The sequence below is a fragment of the Cynoglossus semilaevis genome, chromosome 15 (assembly GCF_000523025.1).
Source record: "Cynoglossus semilaevis isolate Cse_v1.0 chromosome 15, Cse_v1.0, whole genome shotgun sequence".
NCBI classification, from domain to species: domain Eukaryota; kingdom Metazoa; phylum Chordata; class Actinopteri; order Pleuronectiformes; family Cynoglossidae; genus Cynoglossus; species Cynoglossus semilaevis.
The window spans coordinates 18,252,421-18,255,687 of record NC_024321.1 but is presented as its reverse complement, the minus strand read 5'-3'; the positions used below and the strand labels follow the sequence as shown (position 1 = coordinate 18,255,687).

Here is a 3,267-nt window from a genome sequence, read left to right as displayed (position 1 = left end):
AGGCTGCAGCTTCTTTTATTTCTCCTAAATGTATGAAAATGTATGCAAATTTAAATCAAGCTTAACCTGGGAGCCAGAGCAATATATTTAATGGAATCTCGAACCAATAAGAGACCGGGGCGCAGTCTTCTAATGGCAAATATAATTACCCACTGAGTTTGCCCCTCAGATGAGATGAGATAGATTTTTTTTTTATCCCCAACTCTGAGGAGATGATGAGATTCTTAAACACCGTCAGTCTGTGACGCTGTGATTCAGTTTGGCCTCAAAGAAAATGTCAAATAAATAAGAAATGAAAAATAAATTCTCTTTCCACGGTGAAGAAGTGAGAACGGAAGAAGCCGAGTTTGAAGCCTGGCTGTGATGGTGTCACCAGTTTATTATGATCTGACCGAAATGAGGTTTGCGTAATGGCCCGTGCGTAAAAACCTCTTTTGCGCACACACTCCACCTGGAGACACGTCATCCCGCGAACACTTGGGGAAGAATTGGCTTAAAGTTAATCAGTGGCAGTGAGAACTGCTCCTGCTCTGATTGTATTCTTCTAAATTAAGTGCCGACACGTCCAACAAACGCCGCTGCGCTCTAATCTCCCATCGCGCGCTGAAGGGAAACAGGAGCGGCAATAAACCGCCGCGTAAATCAGTCGGAAACTTTAATTAATAAACAGGAACTGCGCTGCACACACACACAGACACACACATACACAGACCCACTGGACCAGCACCTCTACTAACTTCCGGTTCTACTGACTGTAACTCTTTCCTCCCCGCAGGCGGAGGTTCGAGCGCCTGCGCTGTCATTGGTGGGGAGGCGTCGTCACCGCGTCTCCGCCGCGCCGTGAGTGGCGGTGTAGGCTGTCAGTCAGAGCTCGGCTGCGGCCGACACTTCAGACGGTGGGAGATGTCAGAGCCGGAGCTGCTCCATCTCCTCATGGGGTCCACCAGCCAGCATGGCCACAGCTGCCTCCAGCCCCTACACCCTGCTCAGCTCCAGCCCCATGATCCACCCGGACAGCCAGGCCATGCAGCCTGCTAGCCCCTACAGAGGCCACCAGAAGCTCCTCCAGAGTGACTACCTGCAGAGCGTACAGAGCAACGGGCACCCCCTCGGGCACCAGTGGGCCAGCAGCCTGTCCGATGGCAGCCCCTGGTCGGCCTCCATGGAGCAGCAGGACGTCAAACCAAACCGGGAGGACCTGCAGCTCGGCATCATCCACCACCGCTCCCCGCACGTAGCGCATCACTCCCCGCATCACAACAACCATGGCAACCACCCGGGAGCCTGGGGAACCCCGGTGTCCCACAACTCCTCCATCAGCAGCGGGCAGCAGATCAACATCTACTCCCAGACGGGCTTCACTGTCAACGGCATGCTGGAGCACGGCGGCCTCACGCCTCCCTCTAACCCGCAGGGCCAAGGCATGCACCCGGGCCTCAGGGACACGCTCAGCCCCGAGCACAGCGACCTCGGCGGACACCACTGCCACGACCACTCCGATGAGGAGACGCCGACCTCGGACGAGCTGGAGCACTTTGCCAAGCAGTTCAAGCAGCGGAGGATCAAACTGGGGTTCACCCAGGCCGACGTGGGTCTGGCTCTGGGCACTCTCTACGGAAACGTCTTTTCCCAGACCACCATCTGCAGGTTCGAGGCTCTGCAGCTCAGCTTTAAAAACATGTGCAAACTAAAGCCGCTGCTGAACAAGTGGTTGGAGGAGGCGGACTCGTCCACCGGCAGCTCCAGCAGCATAGACAAGATCGCAGCTCAGGGGAGGAAGAGGAAAAAGAGGACGTCGATCGAGGTCAGCGTCAAAGGAGTCCTGGAGACGCACTTTCTCAAGTGTCCCAAACCCTCGGCGCAGGAGATTACCGCGCTGGCGGACTCGCTGCAGCTGGAGAAGGAGGTGGTGCGGGTCTGGTTCTGCAACCGGAGGCAGAAGGAGAAGCGCATGACTCCGCCGGGGGAGCCGCCGCCCCCCCCCCCGGGTGGAGAGACCGCCCACGAGGTGGGGGGGGGGGCAGGAGGAGACGCTGCCTCCTGTCACGATCTCTGACCGGAGGACCGGGAGGAATCCCGCGGCACACAGACTCCAGAGCGCAGGGCACGGGGCAGAGAGGCGGGGGGCGCCCCGCCGTCCGTGCCCCGGTACAGACTCGCCCCTGCAGATGCCTCCGCTCCGGCACTGGACGCATCACAACAAGAGAGAGAATGAGAGAGAAAACCTGTTCAGCCTTTGTCATTTTTAACAGTCGTGAGGGCATTATTCCACCAACCAACACCAAACTCCACGTCACTCTTTTATTTAGGCTTTGGTTTTTATTTTAATTTTTTTAATTTAATATTTTTTTTGGAGCCATTCAGATGATTTTTCTCTATCACGGATACAAATACAAAAATGTGCCTCTAATAACCTGCCAGCGCCTTTGGTTGGTGTCACGGTTCTCCAGCAGCTCGATAATACCGACGGTGTGGGACTGATGTGTCGATTCCTTTTGGCCTCTCGCATATGATCAATGGAGTGAAACTGATAATAATATCACTTTTCCTAATTGATTTGCTGCGGCACCGGAGGTTGATCCACAGCCAGGCTTCACTTCCTGTTTATTTACACTCATTATTTTGTAACATACTCGTAGCAGCTGTGTAATTATTCTTATTTTTTATTTTTTTGTTATTTTTTTTCCATATGCAATTATAGGCCTTGATAGGAGCCGTAGAGCTACAGAACACACCACAGCACTTGGAGGACCTCTCAGTCCGAACCCCCGACCTCTGACCCCACTCCCCCTCTCCCTTCCTCCCCCCCAGGCCTTTTATTTATAAATCCATTTATTAGATTTCAATCATCCTCGACCATAAAAACTGTGTGCAGAGTAGATAGAAGGGCGGTCTGACGCTACACACCTGCCTATAATGAATTCATTTTACTGTACCTTCAGTATCAAAGTTTTATACCCTGAAGTACTCCTCCTCTCTGGTTTATTTCCTAAGTATTTTTTTGGAATATTGTACAGTTTTATATATTCCCCTTTGGAGTCAATAATTTACACAAATGCTCTTAGTTATTCATGCACTTAATTAGCAATGTACAAAAAAACAAACAAACAAAACAAACGATATTTTCATTAAGATTGAACTGTATCGGCGGTTTTATTCCAAATTTCGATGACAGCTCGAGTGATTATTTATTTTCAGTATAAAGCTTGTATTATGTTTTGAAATAAACTATGTATGTTGTAATAAAACAATTTGTTGCTACAACTG

General features: G+C 51.2%; 1 protein-coding gene across 1 annotated transcript; it reads left to right on the top strand.

Annotated features, from left to right (window-relative positions):
- Positions 1–940: 940 nt before the first annotated feature.
- On the top strand, positions 941–3,267 carry LOC103391327 (POU domain, class 3, transcription factor 4). The gene has a single exon (XM_008327548.3). The coding sequence runs from the start codon at positions 953–955 to the stop codon at positions 2,054–2,056; it is 1,104 nt and encodes a 367-aa protein (XP_008325770.1). The 5' UTR covers positions 941–952; the 3' UTR covers positions 2,057–3,267.

Excerpts from the sequence above, each read along its gene's own strand:
- LOC103391327 (XM_008327548.3), top strand. The coding sequence starts at position 953 with ATGGCCACAGCTGCCTCCAGCCCCTACACCCTGCTCAGCTCCAGCCCC.